The 23118-nt window shown below is 40.5% G+C and overlaps 1 protein-coding gene across 3 annotated transcripts in view; it reads right to left on the bottom strand.

The window, feature by feature from the left end:
* Positions 1-23118, bottom strand: part of epha3 (eph receptor A3) — an 85929-nt gene that overhangs the window by 51534 nt on the left and 11277 nt on the right. For all 3 annotated transcript variants that reach the window (XM_086122940.1, XM_086122937.1, XM_086122939.1), the window contains exon 3: positions 18389-19049. In XM_086122940.1, the coding sequence (XP_085979066.1) occupies positions 18389-19049 (661 nt within the window). The remainder of the gene's footprint in view (positions 1-18388; positions 19050-23118) is intronic.

Here is a 23118-nt window from a genome sequence, read left to right as displayed (position 1 = left end):
TGCTGTCAGGGTGGCCAAAGACTGAAGTGTGGGGGGCCTGTCAGGGCGGCTGAGCCCCAAGACAATACCGTTACAGTGGGGATGAAGACCGCATGAATGACCAGAGGAAATCATGGGGCTAGCAGGAATGTCCCCCCGCTGGGCGCACACATGGTATTTCGCTTTGCGGAAGGGTGATAACCTCCACCCAGAACAGTCTGTCATTAAAAACAAATCTGGCAAACAGTTCTGATTACAGACGAATACATCATGTTGGCAAACGGAAGAGATGCTCCAGTTTATGATCTTTAGCCACATTTCCAATGAGCGCTGCAGTTCCGCTAAACTCTCCACACTACGATTTAAAGCTGCAATCCGGTAAGGAGTACGACATCGAACCATCTTGGCACACTGTACAATGAAGAAAAAAAATAAAAAATCTGTTGCACATGTTTCAAATGTGTTAAACTAATACGTATCATTTATTTCTTTTGAAGGAAAAGATGGGAAAAGTAAATGTACTTGTTCGAATTAAGTAAATCCAAAGGATCTTTTTTTTTTTATTTTAGTAACTTTTACAGAGCCTTAGACAATGAACACGCCCACATTTTTAACTGCATCTGCAACAAACGGTGCTGCCGAGATCAAAGTTTTTATACTGTAAAATATCGTTCAGCTATTGTAGCGACCAATATAATATCATTTAGACTCCAGCAAACCCAATCTCAGGGAATGAATTGGATGGATGTTTTCAAAAATGCTCAACTCTAAAACTAGCCAAGGATTATGTTCGGTGAATCTCCGTATGCCATTTTCTACTGCAAAAAGGATCATCTCAAGCTGCTGAAAAACACACAGTCGTATCCCCCAGTGCACTTGACTACCACTTTAAACTCCACGCAGCCTCCTTTTCAAGCCACACAGGGAGGCAAAAGGCACGTTACAGCCTCATGGAGATTATCCAGTCGTGTGTTACTTACTCCATCCTGCTTTCCGCAACGGCACATTAAGCGCACCTTTTACGGCAGAGAGTCTGTTGTCATAAGAAACTCAGTGCTCGGCAAATGCGAGTATTAGAACTCAAAGCAAGATCCAAGTAAAATGCTTGTGGCTGTTACACACTCAGATGTTTTTTTTCCCTTCTTTTAGTCAAGCCACAATCACAATTAGCACCCTGAGAGCAAAGGTAACCGCAACTTAATTTCCTGTCTGCGATTGTGATTTATATCAAATTGCATTTCCCTTCACTGACAGCCAGATTGCTGTGATTGACATACAGTACTGGATATGCTTGCAAGGTTCAGATAGCGACGAACCACACGGACTGTTTCCTGTTGTTGTTGTTTTTTTTCCTTTTTTAAACGTAGGTAATGTTCAATTGGTCCCGCATCTCTTAAGAGTTCAGATAGATTATCAGCATCTGCTCCATAGCGTCTTTCTTATCGTATTCCATATGTCTCCTAGAATCACCGATCAGCTTAAGATATACGCGATCATATAAAGACCTAAGTATTGATGTAAAGCAAAAGTGGGTGAATAAAAGCAGTGATCTTTCCCACAAAATATATTCAACGGGTGAATTCTGGTTTGATGGACTGCAGTGGGAGACGTTTAGCAATATTTCCTGTGTGGAACCACCGAATTTCATTTTTCCAAGTTGACAGTTTATTTTATAAACCACGACAACAAACATTTCAAGCCAAACCATGATTTTTTCCCCTGAAAGTTAACCAGATATTTCTTTGTGGAAAAAAATATTACATCGGCCATTTGCAGAACTTGTGGAATATATCTTATCATTTGTAATTCACATACCACAAATTGAATTGAAACAATAGCTTTTCGTCAGCGGACACATCTTAATGGTCTTGTTAATTGAATGCAATATAAAGCAGGTAATATAAAGCTATGAGACATATATCATATTTAGTATTTTTACAAACAATTTAAAAGATAAAAAACATGAATTATAGTGTTTCATTTAGATAGTTTGATGACGAGAGGTAAGTCACTGCCTCCTGATGTAGAAATAAACCATACGTTTGAATCAGTCCGTATTTGAGAAAACAGACATTCTGTATTTTGTTTCCTTCATTCCTAATTACCAGGAAGCATGACTGGGCTTAATTTCTCCTCTGATCTTAATTACCGAACGGACGAGCTGTGATATGTCCACAAACACACTGCGTATATGAAAACATATTCCAATGTTAAGCAGATGTTCAAAATCGAGTGCAATTAATTCAAAGCGATGTGGTGTGCTGCATGGAACTTAACAGACCTCATCATTCCCATGCACTGCGAGCGTCTGCTGTGCCTTCTTCATCGTCTTTTTTTTTCCCCCTCACTGTTTTTTTAGGCTCTTATATGGTAAAGCTAAATTAACGAGGCCACAGAAATGGAACGGAATGAAGACACGGGAGGCTATGATTGATGGCATTATTATAGAGTGGCACATCTTGCTTAAATGAACTTCTGGCCAAGTTACAATTTGAATGTTTTAGCTTACTTGTGCACAAGCGAAACAAAACAGAGATGGAAACATACCATGAGATTTTTGGACCTATACTACATTAACACAATGCACACCAATAAGTCACATTCAGAACTCCAAGAGAATGCAACCAACTGCACAACAAATGCATATCCTCTCCAACAACACACACAAAGTATTAGTTGAGTCACACAAAAATGTGTTGAAGCTGATTCTTTCCCCCACCTGGGGACAATTTCCCCGTGAAAAAAACTCAAGCATGTTAGTAATTAACACTGAACCTTAGTAATTTAACGGGCCAATCGTAGAATCCTGTAATGTTGCATTTTCCTAGTTAACAGACTCCATGATGCCCAGAAGCAACAGGATAATGGTTGCAACCAGTTTCTTGAGAAACTGGGTTTTGGGTGCACCTACACAGAAAGGATTTAACACACTGCAAGCGTGATTGACGGAGATGCAAGAAGTTAACCTGATCATCAAAATTTGTGCATTCTCTGTTCGTAGGTGGGCGTCGTAATTAACACCTTATTTTGCTGATAATTGGATGCAGTGCAATTTACAAGGCACCAAGCAGCCATGTCTTCCTTCATCTCACATACACCTCATCTGTCAAACTCTAAATCACCTGCGGGTGTGTGTGCGTGTGTGCGCGTGTGTGTGTGCACGCATGCATGTGTGAGTGCATGTGTCACTACGCACAGCATTAGCATTGGTAAATTCATGCAGATGGCAGTCAGAGAGTAACCTTTTAGGAACCATTTACATGTAAATCGATGTATTAATTGTCCAGAGCTCATTAGCGGTGGGATCTCATCAATAACGCAAATCAGTTACATCAGAGACCTGGAACTCATGATGATCATCATCGTTTTAGTAAATGTCTTTAAATGCTTTAATCCAAAACAGATCTTGACTGGCAACCTACAAGGCTACAAATAAATAAATAAATACAGCTCAAGAGTACAAATGCCAATAAAGGTTGCCCATAAAAGGTGATAAACAAATCAGTATGTTTTCTAACAAAAGGCAAGTCAGGAACACACAAGTCCTTAAGGTGTTCTTTCATTTATTAATCAAAGACGTTACTCTTAAATCCGGTTAGAATTTGCACTTTGGCAAAACCTTCCTGTGCTGAAATAGGACATTTAACGGGAAAAAAAAGCCTAGCCAAGTGGAAGGAATGGAAAAACTGGTCACGTGTATCGCAGGTGTGGGTCATGCTACCTTCACCATGACAAATACCTGCTGCCATGTATCTGAACAAGCGGAGACGACGGGAAATGAATTGGAGGTGGGACATCTGTGGATGATGAGTATAGTAATTTTGTTGGACGTTGCTGTCTGCCTCTTTTTTTTTCTTTTCTCTCCAGACTGCCCCCGTGTGTGTGTGCGTGAGAGAGAGACAGAGAGAGAGAGAAATATGTGCATGAGTTGTATGTAATTTCTAAGAAAGGTCAGTGCTCATCTGCACTGTGTCCCAGAACCTTTAAAGGTTAGATCTTTTGTCCTGCTTTAAGTAACGCATTAATATCCTTCCAGGAAGAGCAATTCAGAAGACTACAGAACGTTGTTTGTAGCTTCCCTATATACACTGGAAAAAAAAAACATTTTATTTCGTCAAGCGGTTGCACAAAATAAAATTAACTGAGTAAATCCATAGAGTTGCATGTTTATATTTCCTTGTGAGAAGCAATTAACATGATCAATGTGTTCATGCAAAAGGGCATTAATTATTTATAATGAATTCTTTATTTTATTTTTTTCCGCTGACCGAGTCCTCCAATGTGAAATAATGGAGTCCGATGACAGTCTCTTGCGAACTATCTTTATTTATTCAGAGCACACTGTCGGAAAGTTTGATTTCAACCATATATCAAGTTGACCTAATTTGTATTCTATGGCATTTGACATGGCATGACTCAGACTTGATCTTAGTTTTACTGTACGATGCTTTCTACTGTCTTTGTTATTGTGTTGTCGATGGTTGTTTTAAACTGCTCTATAAATACAGTTGAGTTGGTTTTGAAAAAGTTTATTTTTGGGCTCTTATGTCTTTCCCCTAGACCACACTTTCTGAGAACCACCCATAAACAAGTACACACACACACACACACACAATAGATAGATCTTCTGTCCATAAAGTCTTTAGCATGAAAGTACTGTACTGTATGTTGAATAAAAACACAAAACGTTGGGAGGTTTTGCAGCAAATACATCCAAGGTTAGACTGGAGGAGGTGGGCAACAGAAGGATGCTAACTAAGCTAAAAGCTATGATGGACAGTCCCTCCCACCCTCTCCAGCCCGCCCTGACAGCACTGGGTAGCTCCTTCAGCCAGAGACTGTTACACCCGCGCTGCAAGAAGGAGAGATACCGCCGCTCGTTCCTACCGACTGCTGTCAGGCTGCTGAATAAAAATAGCAACAATAATATTAATAATAATTCAATGATGTGAAAAACAACTGTAAATAGCACTGTGATTTATCCATTTTGTATTTATATTGCACTTAATTGAACGGTGTTTGTTTGGTTTTTCTTCTTTCTTCTTTCTGACTACATTCTTGCTGCTGGAGGCTGTACATTTCCCCAGTGTGGGACAAATAAAGGATATCTTATCTTATCTTATTTATTAAGGATTGCGTACGTGCATTAGGTAATCAGTAATGAGGAATTCAAACAGGAATACGGCTGCTCAAGACTGGTGCTTGGTCATAGGGTAAAGGCCAAGCCAGAGATGAGGAAAGGCACACACCCAAACATCCACACAGCTGCAGGCCTTTAAGGTCGTCCGTGTTCCAGTCACCATGCTTGGCTGCACTGAGCATGCTCAGTTGTGTTTGGCATTCAGAGTGCAGGGCAGTTAAAGGCCTGATCACTGAGGCCTGACCGCTTTTAATCAGCACACACAAACTCACATGTACTTATATGCATACAGAGCATGATGTAGCTTGCACGCAAATGACCCACTGCACACACTCACGCACGTCACTTTGTCTGAGATCATTTCTAAGTCAAGCGCTACGGCTGAGGGTAAATGTCACCGTTCTGCCTCTTGCAAGTGGACAGAGAAGTGTGGACTGTGCAATAAATGAGCGTGCAGGGAGCTTTTCGTTTATCTCGATTAGCTAGCAGACTCGTGGGTGCATGGAAAGTGAACATATGGACCACTTGGACACTTGTCGGCTTGAGTAGACGTTCCCTGTGTGTACACCAGGGTTATTATGGTTTGGGAATTTAACTTAGCTTTTATTTTATTTTGAGTTGGATTTTTTAAAATTAATGTTAATTTAGTTCGTTTTCATTCGTTTTCAGGGCAGCTTTGTTTTAGTTTTTTAGCTTTATTTTACTTGCAGCAAATTTTAGTCTTTTTTTTAAATGTGTTTAACAAGATTAAAAAAACAGCATGGTGATATGTGTTGTTGCTCGGGTGGTGCTTCTCTCCAATAGAAGACTATTTGATATGTATCTTGGAAAAAAAAGAAGAAAAACATGAAATGAGATTAACATAATTGCTAACGATCTATTTATCTTGCCCACCATCTTGAAGATTTAGGGAGCATCAGTTTTCTGAATCACTGTTTGTATTTTTGGAGACATTGCGAGCCGCAGGATCCACTCGGGTCAGTTGCCAGTCAGTGATGCCAAACCAGACAGCTTAACTGAGCCCAAATCTTCTCCCGTCACTGAGAAATTTCTCCGACACAGTCTAAAGAGAACTGATGATGACTCATCTCCAGAGTGTCACTTTTCAGTCAACTTTAACTAAGCGGTATTTAACTTCAAACTTCGAATCCCATTTCAAACCTGCACATATCATTCCATCAGTTTGTAAAGTCGAGTGTAGCTCTGTTTTCAATCAATAACTAGCAAATATCATAAATCGGAAGGGCAACGTGCACAACCCCCTGATTTGTATACCGCACAACAGCAGAATGTGTGAGAGTGTGTGCGTACGTGGGTGTTGAGAATGCTTTTGTGCAGTGGTAAGCACATTGTCTTCTTGTCCTCACCACCACTACTTTACTAATGACTTGTATGCAGCATATTGACAGATGTGTCTTTCCCACTTAAATTGTGCATTTATTTTCTCTCCCTCTCTTTCTCATTCCTTGGCTTTATCACACACAACAGTGATGGAACATTTTGCTACTAGCAGTTCTATTTTGTCTTTTCAGAAGTGAAAAAAAGGAAACATGAAACAGAACAAATTAAAGTGATCCCTCGCTATTTCGCGGTTCGTTTATCGCGGCTTTGGTGCATCGCGGATTTTTTTCAAACATTCATAATTTTTTTTTTTTTTTTTTGAAGTCCGCAAAAATCAGTGTCTAAGTGTTGTTTACTCTGCGTGCTAGTGTGTGCCACTCTGCTCAAGATCGAAAGGTCCACGTGGGGCACGTGCACGCATGGGCGCGCAGGTGAGTGTGTGTTGCTGAGAGAGAGAGAGAGACTTATAAGAACAAAAGTAGGTCTCTCCATCCTTAATTGTCTAAACAACCTTAATTGACTAATCATAAACAGTCTGCTGTAGCGAGGGATCGCTGGCCTGTGTGTGTGTGTGTGTGTGTGTGTGTGTGTGTGTGTGTGTGTGTGTGTGCGTTAGTGCGCTCTGCTCAAGCGCAAAGGACCACGTGGGGCAATTTATATATATATATATATATATATGTTAATTGGTCGCTACTTCGCGGATTTTCGTTTATCGCGGGTGGTTTTGGTCCCCATTAACCGCGATAAACGTGGGATTACTGTATACGGTCCAGTTTAGGAATAACCGTGCTGAAGCATTATTTATTTATTATTATATTTTAAGATCGTAAACTTCTAAGATATACCAAATTGAGACTTGAATTTCATCAACGAGGAAGATTTTGAAAAAAAAAAATTGCAGGGCACAAACAACGATTCACACTCACATTCACACCTGAGGATAGTTTAGAGCAGTGGTTCTTAACCTGGGTTCGATTGAACCACAGGGGTTCGGTGAATGAGTCTCAGGGGTTCGACGGAGCCTCTGCCATGAAGGTTAAGACACACCTGACTCAACATGTCATTTAGTTATGACACGCCCGCTTGGCCATCATTGGCTGCAGATGATCACATGACATTGCTTGTCCAATCAGTGCTGCGGGAAATTTCATTCGCTCAGTAGTCAATGTGTGACTGTCGTGATAGTACATCGTAAAATTTTAAAAAATGATACTTATGTCTTGAAATTTTACGTACTTCTTTTCTGTTTTTAAGAAATGTGTTTTTTTATGTCTTGAATTTGTAAAAAGTCATATTTTTGTCTTTCACTAATGAAGGGTTCTATTAATGTGCCTATGAACTGGTTGGGTTCGGTACCTCTAACAAGGTTAAGAACTACTGGTTTAGAATATTCAATGAACTGAACATATGTCCAAAAATTGTCAAACAAAAAGCCAACCAGACCAAACACTCTTCCGCTCCTCTCAGCATCGCAGAATGAAAATCTCTTACTTGGGCCAGACAAGTGACATGCTGTGGCAGTGTGATAGCAAGAGGGTGTGTTACAACATGTGATATCATAAAGAATTATATTCAAAATGTTTGTGTGATTCATGGAGCATAAAATTTTAGTCTGGGCAGATGAAGAGAGCCGTTGTCATTTGCTTCTCTTTAATATGGGGGGGGAAAAGAGAATGAGACGAAGCTGAGCAATAGCAATTATTTCCAGTGAAAACAGATGTTGTTTCGCCGTCATTGGAGAGTTGGTGGAAATTCTTGTCACGCTTGAGTCTGTGACAAAGCAGTGCACTGAGATTAGACGGCTGCTGCAAGACAGACATTTATGTGGCTGGAAGCTTCTTTAACAAAATTGCAGCTGTACAGTGACATGATGCGCCTGACAACGACTCAAAATGTTGCCATATATGCCTACAGGAGCTGTTTAGATAAGTGAGACACTTGACAGATGCAGCACCCAAATGAGTCTGAAGGACAAGCACGCTTCACGCATGACGGGGTGTTAGTCATCGGCCTTTTCAACACATTTGCCACTGCATCGGATACACCTGCAATTTAATAAAATCTAGTACAAAGAAATGTGCTCTGAGCAAGACATTGCTCGGATTTGACATCGTCAGAATGCTATTATTTGAAATAAAAAAAGTAGTTTTATTATTGTGGTCGCACTGTATCGCACAGAAAGCTTTTTCGAATACATCAGCCCAAAATATTTAACTGAATGGTGTAAAATATCGCCACGAAAACATTTATAGTGTGAAACGTAAATCATAGTACAAAACGGTATAAATGACATATTGCTAATGTTGCAAAGGTAATATTTGTTATGCAGCCCCTGTGTTGACTGGGTACCAAATGAAGTGCATGTTATCCGTTTATCAAGTGAACAAACATGGCAACATGATATCATTTTTTGGATTCATGCAATGGCAATCTAGATTAAAAAAAAAACTAATTTATTTTTAATCTAACAAGTGGCCAATCTCATCTAACCGTATATCTCTTCAGGCAACGCTATATTTAATTTTATCTTTTGTATACATCCAAAAGCAATGTACAGTGGAACTAGATCCGCGGGCTATCTGTTCTGATCTAGTGGGGCAAATATGCTGGGCCTTTATTTTATTGTATTTTATTACCAATACATCTAAAAGCAATATATGCTGGGAACAACCACTGAACAATCGTACTGCAAGGCGCTATCTGCTGAGCTAATAACAGACATCTTCGAATATTAATTTGAGAGTTTCAGTAGCAGTCTTGAAACCACTGACAGCACGTTATGTGTGATACCCTCTCAGGTGTACCGTATCTCCCTGATTTGTTGTTCCTTTTCAGTTCACTTTTACGTGCCAATCAAGCAGTGATGGCTTGACCTCCCTGTTACATTCCATGTGTTTCCAAACATCCCCAGTGTCAGTAAACACAGCATTTCCCACAATGTCCATCCTGCTGTCACTGTAAGGCCACTCACACACACGCACGCACACACACACACACACTCACACACAAGACATGAATTCACAAACACACACACCATAAAATCCATCTCAGGGAAAGTTCCACACCCATCAATTGCGAATGTGGCTTGCATGCAAACATGCACATAGAAAATATTGCTCTGTATTTGTATCTTTTCCTTCCTGTGGAAAGACACACAATCACACGCACGGAGTCCTTGTGCGCACACGCTCACACACAAAGACTGACCACTGGGAAGTGGTGCTGTCAACTAGCCAGGCCTCTTTAACAAATAAACACCCTATCTATCTATCCATTCAATGAATGTCTGTGAGCGTGTGTGTGTGTGTCCATTTGGGGTGTGCTTGTTTCTGTGTGTTAAGTTGAATTCCTGAGCCTGTGGTTACCAACAGCTTTGAAGTTCCAACATTACTAGGGCCCCAGAGTGACAGGCTTACACGCCATCCCCCAGCTTGCAGTGGAAGGCCCATAAAGAGGAGCACAACAGGCAATGATGCCACAATTAACAAACCCCGCTTGCATCCTTTGCTACGGTCTGCTCATTTGCCGACTACAACGCTAAACTCAAAAATTCGGTTCATTGGTCATTTTGAACACAAGGTTTTTTGTTTTGTTTTTTTTTCCCTGTGGGATACACCTGCAATCGGTGAAAATCCACAATATTGATAAGCCAAATAAACTGTATTTTTTGTGTTTTTATTCCATCACTCACACACACACACACACACACACACACACACTAGAGACATTAAATCTTATTAAAACACACATAAACCTATTAGGAATACACTATTCCTGAGTGTGTGTTTTCAATTGAAGTGAGCCGTAAAACTGACACATAAAACAAAAGAATCAAACCAAACCAAATAATACAATTTCAAAGTCTGCTACTTAATGTGATCATGCAGTACGGTAATCCCTCGTTTATCGCGGTTAATGAGGACCAAAACCACCCGTGATAAACGAAAATCCGCGAAATAGCGGCCCCCCCTCCATAAAGTACATGTACATAATATTTATAAGCCCAAATTTAATGGGATACATGCATGTAGAAGTAAATTTTGAAGTAATTAACATGACTTAATGGTGTATACTAATAGATTTAAACATTGGATTGGACACAACTTTGTCAAATGTGCTGTATGTATAAAATACAGCAGAGATGAAATTTCTTCCGTCTCAACATAAAACAAGAGGATGTATAAGTTAGGTTAGTTTATGAATAACAAAATACAGTAAACATATACATGTCGTACTGTATATGTTGCTCTATGTGACTCGCTGTTGCTTTGCTGACTGTCGCTGCTTCTCACGGACCTTTTGCTGACTTTTTGTGGACTTAAAAACAAATGAATAAATAAAACTTATGAATGCGTTTGAAAAAATCCGCGATGCACTGAAGCCGCGATAAACGAACCGCGAAATAGCGAGGGATCACTGTATTATGTGAAATGCCAGAGACAGCCTCACAGAATGTAGCACAGACTTTGCAGTATATGTGAACTGTTACACTCTTGTTACTTTAACACGGAGCAGCAACACACACACAAAGAAAGTATACAACATTACTCACAGACAAATATTCTCGCTGCTCTGTGGGAAACAACGGTGACGATATAGCCGAACGTTAAACATTGCCTGGGTGCATTTCACATGCAGGATTATAAGAACACTTATAACCCTGCAATGTGTAACTTTGCAAAGGATGACCATGTGAGTGTGTGTTTTATTTTAACTGTCTGGCTCTCTCTTTCTTTTCCACACACAAACACGCAGGCATGCATACACACACACACACACACACGCACGCACGCAGGGATCAGTATATGCTCCAGCGGTCAGAATTATTGCTGAGTTGCCTTGCATTGTCAATTCTAGTCGTTGAATTAATGCTGCCTCTAATTAACTACACGCTCATCCTCTTGCCTCTCTCTTTTCACTTTTTCCACACTCCCTTCTTTTTTTTTTTGCTCCCCTTCCCCAATCAGACTTTCCTCCAGGCTGCTGTGTAGTGGAGTGGTATGATTACTGCAGGCCCCTCACTAAGCTTTTTAATTAGCTTTGTGTACACATCAAGGCTATGGAGGGTGCCCCAAAAAGTCAAACGCTACAGGATGGGTTCTCATCTTTTGGAGTGGCTATGATGTGTTAGTAAGAATTTACGTTACCATATTTTGCTTTGCGTTTGTGAAAAATAACCCACAATCTATTCCATAGCTACTTCTCACAGGCCCAATGTGTTTGAGTTAAAAAAAAGAATAATAATGATTAGTAATAAGTTCCTAAGACCACCACACGAGACCACTCTAACTGGAGCCCTAAATCCAAACCATGTCCTTTTTTTTCTTGCCTCGTCTTCTCTTTTTCTTTCTTCGCTTTTAAATGGCTAGATTCCAGGGTGCACCCAGCCAAAAGACTAGAGCAGAGAAAACCTTCACGCTAAACTAAAGTGACAGGGGAGGAGAGGATGGATGCAATGGAACACTAGCCTACAACACTTAGCCATATACAGTATAACACTTCATATACCAAAAACAAACAAAAAAAGAAAATTGCATCCATACACCGGACAATGCAATTTGATATAAATGGCTGTATTTAAAATATGCGTCCATTCTGCTGGATGTCTCTGCGTAGTATTAAATAACTCCACACTCAACCACAAAGAGCAATATAGCCTGAATCTGGTCAGCAAACAGTAAAAGACATTATCTTGGGTAAAACTATCATGTGTAGCTGAGTGCTGCTGGAATGGAGAACAATCGCTCAGTTTACTCGGGGAAGATAAAAATATAAAGGCTTACAACACAGAGACGTACAGTATATTATACAGATGCACACTCATGGGTAAGCAGAGATGACATGTTCTCGAGAGGCCAGTGGTTATATAACGGTCAACACAAACAAAGCCAGAGTTTCTGGGGGAGCAAAGTGGAGCCAATAAATGTGATTTTATAGAACCCAGCCGAAAATGTCTCACGAGGAAGCTGTTTGGGAAAATCGCAGAAATATGTTTCCATTTGTTCTTCTTCTTATTATTTTTCATATTATTATGATTATTACATAAACAAAAGCTTATCTGCTAACTGGGCACATGCAGGGTTGTTTCTGGCAAAAGTGCAAAAATGCCAATGATTTCAGGTTGCATATTTTGGAAGTACTATATGCAAATGGAATAATCTGGGTCAAACAAAATGATTTTTAAAATGTACAACAGTATATGATTTAGCATCTATGCAGAAGCATTATGAGGAGACACAGGAAAAAAAACAGGACTGTACAATTATTCAAAAAATGTATCTGTATGCAGATGATTGGCCCAGCAGAAGTGTGTACGGCAGGAAAGATTGCTGACACACTGGCAACGGGTGGCCCTTCAAACTGGCTTTTATGCTGCTAGTGGCTGACGAGATGAAGATTGACAGGTGAGTAGGGGAGACAGGTGTACTGATTAGGGAGACGCCCAAAAGGTAACACAACAAAAGGGAGGGGCAATCCCTTGACCAAATAAAATTAAGTAAATTCAGCATACCATTTTTTTTCAGTGTTAAAAAAACAAACAAACAAACACACCCATTTTTTTTTTCAGCGTAAGAAAAAGAACATATCCATTGGGTCAAAATAGTTTCCCATTTTTGAAATGCGAGAAGCGAAAATTGTTACAACATATCATTTTATTTACATCGCAGACAGTATGTCACTTTTACATTGGCGTGAATAAACATTTCAGATCTTCCTTCAACATTGCAATCGTAGTGAATAGTGTGCCAACGGGCTCACTACCAGCAACCACCTCTCTGTCAGAGTCAACACGTAATTTTGCTCCCATTATTTTGGATCTCAGTCCTGAACACAAAATCCATTTTATCAAGTTTAATGTAGATTGCTCTGATGTCATTGCTACTCACATGCCCCCAAATGTGCATCATATTTGGCTTAATTTAATCAATTCAATTGTATTACATCATTGCTCTCAGCAATTCTCAACATTGAATTCATAAAGACAGCAATATTATTGCAATAACCTAGTGGAATAAAATTACTGACTGTAGATATGGAGCACGTTCCATAATGCCACTTCAACATGAGCAAATCACTTATGCTTCACAAAACAGCACAATGTGAAGACTGAGAAGTCTTGGTTTTCCTTAGAATTACAAAGTGGGGTGGATGGAGGTGGGGGGATACATTAATCAAGGTGATTGTGGTCATTTATATTTGGTGGCACAATATTTACCAAAAATAATAATTTTACACTAGTCAAACAGATGCGACAAGAAAATTGCGTTTCGGGGAAAATCCTTTTTTTTTTTTTAATTTACTGTATAAATGTGTTATCGTTTAAAGCATTAACAACAGGGCTGGCCGGTTAAGGGATTGGGTGTCTTGATACATCAAGTGAGAAGGTAAACTTTGGCCTCTCATCAAAATGCGACTGGACAGCTGCCTGCATTTGCAAAATCCACATACAGGGGCACACACATACGCACACAAACACATTTATACACACACACACACACACACATACATACTCTCCTTACAGACATCCGTTTGCTGTTTTAGGATCAAATTAAGGTCGGAGGAATTTCACACTGATGGTAGACAGGAGTCGCTTCACCTGCTGCAGTTTGTTCTAATGACAGATGAAAGACTGACTTAGCTTGATTAGATCTGGCCCCACATTCTCTGCACAAAGGCTACTCTCAAAGCATAGAGTAATCTCGGCCACCATGGTCACAACCGCTCACACACTAAGACCTCACGCCGTCCGCTGCGACACAGATGATGAAATATCCAAATGCGCTCACAGCATTCAGCGTCCATTCGGTGCCACTCGGCACACACCTTCGGATCATTACAAATTGCCCGTGGTGTTCCATTTCGAACAACAGACATGCTTACTTTTGATGGTACCACTGAAAAAAACAACAACCTTGTTTATATAAACAGTTCACAGTATGGATGGGACACTACACACACAGACACACATACCCGATTATAACGTAGTGTACTCTGTAGAGGCCCTTTAAACACACTTTGTGTCTGTATAAACAGAAAACTGCTCTAATGTTCTCTCTTGGCCCCTCTCTCATCACGCCAGAGGTGTCGGTTAATGGAAGATCCTGCATTAATGCAACGGCCGTGATGAAAAACAAAACATGAAATATTCAACAAAGAGCAGTTTGAATCACTAACACACAAAAACACCAACGGCTAGCTGATCACATTCCATGGCAAAATTCTCTTCAACTCAGGAATGACCTGATTACTGTGATCTGAGATTAACTTTTATGTACATAACAGTAAATAGTTGCAGAAGTAATTTAGCGATGACATTGATTAGAATTATAACTTTATAAAACATCACGGTGGATTTAAAATATTCTAATCAAGATGTTTTAGTAAATTATGGACTTTCAGCTTTGATTTAAGAAGCTCCAGAAAACGATGCCATTTACTCATTAAAAATGACACATTTGACAGAAAATATCAATTTCTCAAAGTTAGAAAAAGTGATGCAAATATAAGTGTCAACTAATTATAATTACTGGACTTGGATTTAAAAAAATCGTGCCTGGTCAATCATCACCCTAATCAGATGCGTTGCCAGTACTGAAGAGCAGTTACCCTCAGTTGCTTCTTGTTTTTGGGTGTCCGTGCCTTTGTTTTTGATACTGCCACTGATACTGTCTGTGGAGACGATATGGGTCACACATGCCATTATTTATCCATTTTAGCCGTGTACTGCATTGTAAATAAATGTTCAGCTTCCCTGCTATCGGTCTGTAAGGTGACCTAACTGCATACACTCATCCGTCTGTTAACACAGACGGCCTGGGCAGCGAGCTATGCTCTGGGGCCCGTGGTGGCTGCATGTGGGGGATGCAGGGGCCTGTTGATGCAGCTGTCCCACTCCAAAGTAACATAAGACCTTATTAGAGTCCATTAGAGCACTTTGAATTCAATAAGAGATTGTCCAGTACATCCAAACATTCGCACAATTCACATGGCGTTAGGAAGGGAAAAAAGGTTGATTGGCTAAAGGGCTTGCCGTTGGCTACAAGGTGCTGTTTGCTAACATTATGCATTCGCATAGACACAATAAAAGTTGAAGCATTCTTAACACGACATCAATGTCGTACTATGGATATTTGACATGACAGCTATTTGCGTCATTATCGCGGACATGCTTTTCGAATGATTCTAACGATATTTCAGCCATCGCAGGTCATGACCTCGGTCAGAGGTGGATGTCTTCGTCTGGTCAATGTCTGTTTCTAAGCATTATCAGAACACCCAAAACTCATGATAATCCTCGTTTATCAGTGCAAAACAAGTATTCATTTGTTTCCTCTATCATTTGACGTTTTGTTAGGACAGGATGCCTGCATAATAACAAAGCATGAGGACAGTGAGTCTACCAGAAGTCCACCATCCCAGAAAAGATGTTCCCTTGGCCCCACCAGCAGGGGTTTTAACCCATGACACTCTCTTTGATCTTTAATTCACATTGAGCCGAGGTCTGGAAAGTGCATCAACATGGCAGCATTTGCAACCACATATGATAATAAAAATAAAAATGTAGATATTGGTCTCCTATATTGCACAAGAAGAACATTACAGTCATTGTGGACAGCGAGGGAAGAAATGTCCGCTTGGAACATATTTTCATATTCCGGAGCAGAACATATAGAATGACATAAACCACTGCTGCCAGCCACATTGAAGACAGCTTGGGGTTTTATAGCACATGCTGTGTCTGCAAGCACTTTTGGCTTTGATTTGAAAAAAAAAAAATGTAAACACATGCATAAACCAGAAGAGCATGAATTAAACAGGAAGTTGCCAGAAACCACTGATATGTGTAATCTTAGAGTTTCCATAACAATTTTAGAAAAAGCAGAGGTTGTCATGTTTATATACGGGATAGTGAGAAAAGAGGCAATGGCGAAGAATGGGGGCAGCATGATGTTTGAGTTCTGTTCAAAGACTCTGTGTTAGCTCTGGAAAATGATTGCTATCGATTGCAATGACGCTCCAATTTTGTTTCAGGGTGTCACAGTATGCTGTATCTGATTTTTAAATTATGCATTTGACTCGGAATAATAAGAAATGCATGCATTGTGGGAGCTAGTTGGAACATTATGAAACAGAAACTTTCTGTAGGTAACCTAGGTCATGTGGTTTATGACGATGTTTTTCAGAATTCATTGTTTTTTGAACCCGTGTACCTGAATTCTGTATTTTAAATGTTAAAGTTTTGTAGTGCCGAATAATCACTTGATGCAAAATCATCACGGTTACATCACAAATCCTCTGAACCCACTTAGTCGCTTGGTCCCATTGGCAATATCACAATCAAAAATCATAGACAGATTTCCAATAATGCATTCAAAATAAATTAAGAAATAAATGAAATCATGGTTGGCACATCTCCTTCATAGTAAAGAGACTCTAGTCTTGAATCTCAAGCATTTCCCCAAGCTGAAGTGGGTTTTTAGAATCACTTCAGCTTCCTCTCACATCCGCGTGAATGAAGGTGAATGTTTTTTGATATTTTTTTTTCTGTGTGCCCCCGAATTGATTGATGAGTTCTTACCCCTATTACAAGTGGCTCTATCTCACCTGAGGCCATAATGAAGCCAAATGGCCATCTAAAATTGATGGATAATTCAAACCAATATATCAAACAGTGGGCGACATGGTGTTGAACTGGTTAGCATGTCCGCCTCACAGTACCATGGAGGTGCAGGGTTCGATTATGGCTCCGGCCTTCCGGTGTGGGATTTTTATTTTCTGCCTGTGCCTGCGTGGGTTTTCTCTGGGTACTCTGGTTTTCTCCCACATTCCAAAAACATGCATTGCGGATTAATAGCACACTCTAAATTGTCCCTTGGTGTGAATGTGAGCGTGAAGAGTTGTTTGTCTATGTGTCCCCCTGCAACTGGCTGGCAACGTGTTCAAGGTGTAACCCGCCTACTGCCTGAAGACAGTTGGGAGAGGCTCCAAGACAACTGTGAGGATAAGCAGTTCGGATAATGGATGGATGGATATTTAACAACACAGTATATTTGAAAACGACACGTAAAATAAAATGCAAGAACAAGTAAAAAAAAAAATACAAGTACTGTGGAGAACTTATTCTTTTTTCTCACATCGGTAAAAACTCAATTTGAGGTCAAGTAGAAGAAAATCAGCCCATCCACTCATTGCGTACTTTTGCTCCTGCAACCGACTGACAACTCACATCAGTCTTCTGCATATCATGCTTGATAATGTCGTAAGCAGACCATAGACCAAAATTAGACCAGGATAGCTGGAAACCACCTCCAGGGTATCAATACACATTCAGGGTGAAATTGAGTATCTCCAGACTTGATTTAATGCCGACTCACTCATGTCTCCTCCAACACCCACAACCACCACCACAGTTATTTTGTATTTTAGCATCCGTTCTCCAACCCTCTTCTTTCTTCTATGTTATCACTTCCATTCTTGCTCTTCTGGTTCTGATCCCCCCCAAGTTAATGATGTGACACAGAGCGGCTTACTCTCAAACTACCGTGTGCTGAACACCACAGCCAAGACCTGGATAACACATTATGCATGAATGGAAAAATAAATGTGTGACTGCTGATTCATCCACCCCCACTATGGTTTTCTTTGGTTCTTTTGAACTACACACACAGAACACACACGCATCAACTTAAAACAAAGATTGGACATTTTATGTTATAAAGGTTCTGGGTTGACAGATATGGGGTGCGAAAGTATGTTTGGTAAATGTGCATTTTAAGACATCCAATATTTCAATGACAAAAGGCAATGTGTGATTCAGGGAGGCCGGTTCAAGAATGCATAAAAGAAAATAAATGGTACATGGTAAAGTGAAAGACACAATAAAACAGCAAATGATGAATGAGCGCAAGAGGGAAAAAAATGTCTTACTTTGGCAGGTGCTGCTCCTTTCTTCATAGCCTGCGTTGCACAGACACTTTCCAATGGGCACGAGCCACTCGCCCTCTGTGCTACAGTACATTCGCGGAGGTTCCTCCTCTTTTGAGTTATTGACGCATAAACCTTTCACCTCAACCAGTGACTGGGAGTCCACTGGCACCGTGTCAGGGAAGGAGGCCAGATTCTTCACTGTGTTTGGGCACTTTTTAAAGTAAACCCTCACAGAGACTAAAGCGACGCAGGCACCCACGTCCTGGAATGCCAGGTAGAAGCCCTTCTTGGTCAGGGGGCCCACTTCACGCACTTCAGTGTTGAGTTTGAGGATGCGGTCGCCAAGGTCCATTTGAGTGAAACTTTCATCCGCAGCTATGGTGTCAATCTTGGAGAATTGGTGTTCTCGGAAGTGACTACCTTGGTCGTCATCGGTTTCCAAGTAGAGAAGGTTGAAGGTCTCCTTGCATGTGCCCAGAACTAATGGGATGGAGTTGCAGTCCCTCAGTGTGAACTTCAGTTCAACGTAGATCTTCTGGGCTGACTGACGAGGGATCCAGTTGGTGCGAAGCCAGTTGTTCTGGCTGTACTCCATTACGTTGCACACCTGGAAAGTCCGGATGGGTGTATAATGCTCATCCACCCCACTGATTTCCTCCCACTGTAAAAAAAGGAAATGGATGGAAAGGGACAAGGGACAAAAGTAGGGAAAGACGAAGAGAAGCAAAAGATAGAAAAGTCGCAGAGGTAAATGCAGGGGAAAATTTGCAGGAGGGAAAGAGAAAGTACGGAGAAGAAAGTATTTAAAGATAGAAACCATTGAAGTAAAAGATCAGGAAAGAGAAGCAGGCAGAAGTTAAAGAATGAGAAAGTGCCAGAAAAGTATTTGGGGTGAGCAGAAGAAGAAAGAAGGAAAGCATCAGAGAAGTAGAAATAAGGAAAAATAGGGAAGGATAATAGAGAGAAAAAAGAACGTTATTGCCATTCTGAAAGATTCACAGTTACGTTATTTAGATTCAGACACATCCATGCTGAAATCTAAACACTTAAGGGCGGAAAAATACCACTACCAGATCTATTATAGAACAGTGAATTGTAAACAAATTGGTTAATTGTTCTAGAGATGAAAAAAACATGATTAAAATTTAAGTTATGGGATCATCATTTTTAAAAAAAATCTTGTAATGTTTTTTTTCCGCCCCTTTTACTAACAGGTGATCTACAAGTGAGGACTGCAGTTTTTGGCTATCTACGTAACAGTAATGCCACTAATAGAAACGTGCGGTAACTACTACGAAAATAAAGAAGCTAGAAAGTATGGAGAGATTTCAGTGTATACCAGGAACGTTCATGGCTATCTTACATTTTCCCTCCACTGGAAGAAAGCGATGAGAGAGGAAAGGAGACAAGAAAGCGGGGTCATTCCTTTTGAATTCAGCACAGTGGGAAGACTCATTGATCATACGCTTTGGCTTCACAGTTCAGGAAAACCAAAAGTGAATCAGAGAGACGACGAACGAGAAAACACCTGAAACACTGGGTTCATTGTGGTTACATGGACAGTCATTGGAATGATTGGGTCTAAAGGGGGGCTTTGTTCTCTTCTGGCGGAGTAAAGAATGGATGGGAGCCTGGATGGGCAGTACTTTTGAGAAACAAAGAGAGAGACACACTTGATAAGTGGAGACAAAACTACCACTTTTGGACAAGTGTTACTTAAACTTAAACCCTTCACGCATTCACATATAGTTCATGTGGCATGCTGAGGTCCACGCATGGACACGGTATGGCAAGGTTTGAATGCTTCCGTTTGTTGCCACCGTGTGTGCCAATCATATCTTTCGAGTATTCAAGGACCTCTCATGCTGAAGTATAGCCACTTTCTTTTCATCTCTTAGTAAAAGACCTCAAGTGAAAGTCTGGAGAGCTGGTGAGGGGACGCAAGCTCAAGTAGAGATTGCACCAAAGAGCAGAGCGATGGATGAAGGAGAGAGCACCACAAGCTACAAATAATGGCCCTTGAAATTCCACTGGTGTTTATCCTCCACTGTCGCATTTTCACAGCATCACCTCATTCATCAGTGTAGTCTAAGTGCTCTATAGGTCGAACAAAAACAGGCAGAAGGAGGCATACTTGAGTGATCTGGCTAAATAAAGCAAACATTTCATTGTTGTTGTTGTTTTTTTTAACTTCAGCAAAACTTTAAGTAAAACAGTATTTTTTGAGATGTCGTCAGACACTCGCCCGAAGTCAGCTCGGACAGGCTTCAACTCATTTGTGACTATGAAGAGGATAAGACGTCGTAAATGGATACGTGGGACTACAGCTAGTTTTTGGTCATGTGGATTTATTTTTTTTCAATCAGAGGTCTTTCTTTTTCCGTTTTGTTTTTTGTTTTTTAACTAATGAAGGTGAGTGGCGCAGAAAATGGAAGCGTGAATGTTTACATCCAAGTATCGGTGTTATTAGTTTTACTGCCTCATCTGTCCCGCCTCGCTCGTTCTGTTTCAGCCAATCAGTTACCAGCCTCCCGCAGTGTTGTTCCCAGAGGTGTCTTTTCTGTATGGTAACTAATTAAGTCTATTTTGTGCCCCATTTGTAATTCAGTGGGTTTGGATCATTGATGTTTTGTGGCGCCATTCCCTGCCTTTGTTAATGTTGTTGCTGTTGAGCAACCTCCAACTGGGTCCCAAAGCGGCTACTAAAGCCGTAGCGACCCGGGTACCTGCAGACACAGTTGTCGGCCGTTGACTGGGAACCGTTCGTAGCCCAACACCGCTTGGAGATCGTTCCCGAGTTGGGCTGTTACTGTTGTTGTTTATGGATGAGAAAGTTTATTTCATTTTGCTTGGTGCTGCTTCCATCGTGACAGATGCCCTCTCAGTCTCATTTAAAGACTTTCTGCTCATTGAGATAATTTCCAGTTTAGTTTAAGCATGATTTGTCAATTCCTGGAAAATATCTATAAAACCGATTTACACGTAAATGGGCAGCTGATACAAAGCCAAGCGTGTAGGACTTGTGCCTATATCACCCTAACACAATTAAATCAAAACAGACAAATAAAAACTAAATTGCTTGCCATGTCTATTTTTTTCTTCATTCATTATAAGAAATGGGTACGCTATCAGGAATCCCTGAGGTCACGTGTCAAGTATCGCACCGCGCCACACTATTTAAGAAGTGATGTAGGAGAACACTATTGCTAATTTAGTGTTTAAATGGCTGTAAAACACATAAAGATTATTTAATTCGGTGTCCAGAGTCTTCTCATTTACAGCTAAATGACATGTACGTAGGTATTACCTGTTCATCAACTGAATTGGTAAAAATGAAGGTTTAGAAGGTCAATAAGAAGCTCATCCAACAGCTGAGGAATCTCCAACCGTGGATACGGAGATGCTCTCTTCCCAAACTTGTCTCAATAATTAAAAGCAACAAGCGGACACGTCTTTTGTTTATCACCTGGTGTGTGAAACTCCCCCTCCCTTTGGCTTCTAATTGACATACAACAACATGAGGACCCTACGCCGGTCCTTGTGACCTCTGCCCCCTGCCCCCCATGGTCACAGCTGGGCCACTGTTTGGTGTGATCTTGGCCTAGATTTCTCTGATCTTTGCTGTAGGTGAAGCAACTTAAGGGACAGTAAAACGAGAGTGCAGTAACATGAGCTGTTAAAAGAAATTACAAGTACGGCAACAGGCACGTCTCAGCAGTTCACCAGTTCACCCGCTTCAAAGAAAGGTCAATGCGAGTTAACGGGCCAGTATGGGGGCCACTATAGGGTAACAATGCTTTTAGGCCAAGACTTGAGGAAACAAGATGGACATTAAGCATCCTGAATGAATTCAACAAGAATCATTGATGAAATTGGGTAGTGACGATAAACCTTGTGATGTTTGTCAGCATATTTGTATGTGAAGCCTATACTTTAAACTTCACCCTATAAATAAAAGAATGCTTGTATAAAGCATGCTTTGGACTAATGGTGATTCCTGAGCAGTTAATGGTTTGATCATGGAATGTTTTTTTTTTGTCCTCCACGGTAGGACAGGGCTGTCCACAACAAGTGTGGAGCCATCTTAAACTCTAGCCTCTGTAGGGGACACGGGGGTCACAGACACGACAACTGCTGCATATCAGTCAAAGGACATTTCTTCAGCTTATGTTTTCCAAAAGGAGCACACATTGCATGCTTCCTCTATTTGACTTTGCTGCCAATCTGATTTGGGGTGAATTTTAAATGAGGAAAGATGTGAATGTGTGTCATGTTCGCAACACAGATGAGGTGGTGTAAATAAAGCCATGCTAGTGTCCGTTCAGGCAAGATTGTGTACAAATTGTGATTATTACCGTATGAGACTTCTATGATGTGATGGGAAAAGACCGTTTTAGGCAGTCTTGTGGAGCTACAGAAACAATTACAAGGATGTCTTGTAATTAGCAGTCAGATTGACTCGACACTCCTTTTTACTGATGCCAATATACCAAATGGCTTGCAAAGGAGGCAAAATATTGAGGAAAACTTTGATGAGACCGTTTATAATTTTTTTCCTGCAATAGGTGAAATCCGCATTGTAGAGAATCAATTATTTTTTTTTAATAGTTTTATCTCCCCAACACATTTGAATCAATTTTGAAAACATATTTGAATGCAAACATTACAAATTGCAAACAAATGTCTGTGTCCATGCAAGTGCCTTTTAGGAGCGGAGCCCGGTGAAGTGA

This window comes from Hippocampus guttulatus, chromosome 11 (genome assembly GCF_054856545.1).
Source record: "Hippocampus guttulatus isolate MCC_2025c chromosome 11, RoL_Hgut_1.0, whole genome shotgun sequence".
Taxonomy (NCBI): domain Eukaryota; kingdom Metazoa; phylum Chordata; class Actinopteri; order Syngnathiformes; family Syngnathidae; genus Hippocampus; species Hippocampus guttulatus.
Note: the sequence above shows the minus strand (reverse complement) of the source record. Positions and strands in the feature narration are given on the sequence as shown.